Source organism: Empidonax traillii, unplaced genomic scaffold (assembly GCF_003031625.1).
Source record: "Empidonax traillii isolate 1590-97213 ecotype Southwest subspecies unplaced genomic scaffold, ASM303162v1 scaffold746:size489142, whole genome shotgun sequence".
NCBI lineage: Eukaryota > Metazoa > Chordata > Aves > Passeriformes > Tyrannidae > Empidonax > Empidonax traillii.
In genome coordinates this window covers 308,116-309,754 of record NW_020955939.1, presented here as the reverse complement: position 1 = coordinate 309,754, position 1,639 = coordinate 308,116, and the positions used below count along the sequence as shown (strand labels likewise).

The 1,639-nt window shown below is 56.2% G+C and overlaps 1 protein-coding gene across 1 annotated transcript; it reads right to left on the bottom strand.

Annotated features, from left to right (window-relative positions):
* Position 1: 1 nt before the first annotated feature.
* LOC114066209 (H/ACA ribonucleoprotein complex subunit DKC1-like) lies at positions 2–1,616 on the bottom strand (the record flags this gene model as incomplete). Its single annotated transcript, XM_027900733.1, has 4 exons — positions 1,449–1,616; positions 1,086–1,172; positions 488–579; positions 2–98 (listed from the first exon to the last, which is right to left on the bottom strand). Coding segments are annotated over exons 1-4 (444 nt in total), but the record flags the coding sequence as incomplete, so codon positions are not given.
* Positions 1,617–1,639: the final 23 nt, after the last annotated feature.

The following is a 1,639-nucleotide window of genomic DNA, read 5'->3' as shown; positions in this document are numbered from 1 at the left end:
TGTGGCCCGTCTTCTCCACTCGGAGGATGCGGCGGATCCACGCAACCACCTCGTGGGAGGATGGATTGGAAGGTTTGTCGAGGTTAATAAAGCCAGACCTGCAGCGCAAGATGGCAAAGAACAGGGGCTAAGCATAGAGGCAAACACAGCAAGAGTGCAAAACAGGCGATGTATTCCATGGTCAAGGAATTCTCCTCTCCCCTGACTGCTCTGCACTTAGAAGAAACCAAACTCCAAGCAGTCTCAAAGCCTAGCAGGCCAAAGGACTTTTCCAAAGACCTCAGAGAGTACCTCAGGTGTTTGCACGTTCATCCACAGACCAGCCAAAGGCCCAGAAAGAAAGCAAACTTTATATTATATGTTCACTGATTACAGGCAAAGCACTGAGTCAAGCACAAAGGCACAAGGGAAGGAACCCAGCCAGAAAATGTTTTGAAGGTATTAACTGTGAAAGAAAACGAACCACTCTGGCCCTTATTGCACTCACCTAACATAATCAGAAATCTCTCTCTTCAGAGGATTAGCACCGGAAGGCAGAGGTGTGTAGTGTGCTGTCCTCACATTTAACTTGTCGAAGTTCTGCAAAATCCCAGCAGAAGCAGAAGTTACAAATCTTCCTGAGCTCACCCTGGTTTCAGCATTGCTTTCCTGCAATACATCTCCCCCAGGTACACAAGATCTGATTTGTAAACGTCAGAGCCACTTCCAGAATCAAACAGACCCGACAATGAAACCTCAATGTTTCACAGAGAAAGAAACAAACAAATCTTGGGCTGAAATAGATGGGAAAGCAGCAGAATATACATCTTTACTGCAGAGGATAAATCCAGTATGCCCCAGAAACTCAGCACAAGCAACCTTGGAGTCTGCACACATCACAGAGCATGGCCAGGCCCAAACAAAAAGCTCAAGAAATCTGGCACGGTAAACTTATAAAATAGGCATGAAAGTACTGCTGGCCAGGCTTTATAACGTGATTTCTGCACGCAGTGGGGTCACACAAAGCAGCAGTGCCCTGCCACGGGCAGAGGACAAAAGGAGCGGGAGCGAGGGCGGACCACGAGGCCGAGCAGACCCTGCCATACCTTCAGCAGCAAGGGCCACTGCGACGTGTCCAGCTGGGGCACCCGGGACGCGGGCTTGATGAGAAAGTCCTCGGTGTGCTGGATGTCCTGCGTGGGGACAGAGTTCAGCGGGATGAGAGCGGGGAAGGCGGGCAGGCCGCGCTCCCGCCGCCTCCACGTGGCCCGGGAGGCTCCGCAGCCGCATCCACGTGGGGCGGCCGCGCTCCCTCCTGGAACGGCGCGGGACAAACCCATCCCAGCCCTACCCACGCTCCCCACCAACCATCCCACCGCGTCCCCACGGATGGGTCTGGGGGAGCCCCCACCCGGCCCCCCAAACCCGGCCCGGGCAGATTGCAACTCCTTTCCCCCCCCGCCTCTCACCGCGACATCCTCGTCGGCGAGCGCCCGCTTGTCCTTCTTCCTCTTCTTCTTCACGCTGGAATCTGCGGGAGCGACACGCCGGGAGTGAGCGCGGGGAGCGGGGCAGGCCCGGGAGGGGAAAGGGGGAACGGCGCGGGGAGGGGGCAAAGACCCCCCATAGACCCCCATCCCCGCGCCCGCCCGGAGCCCCC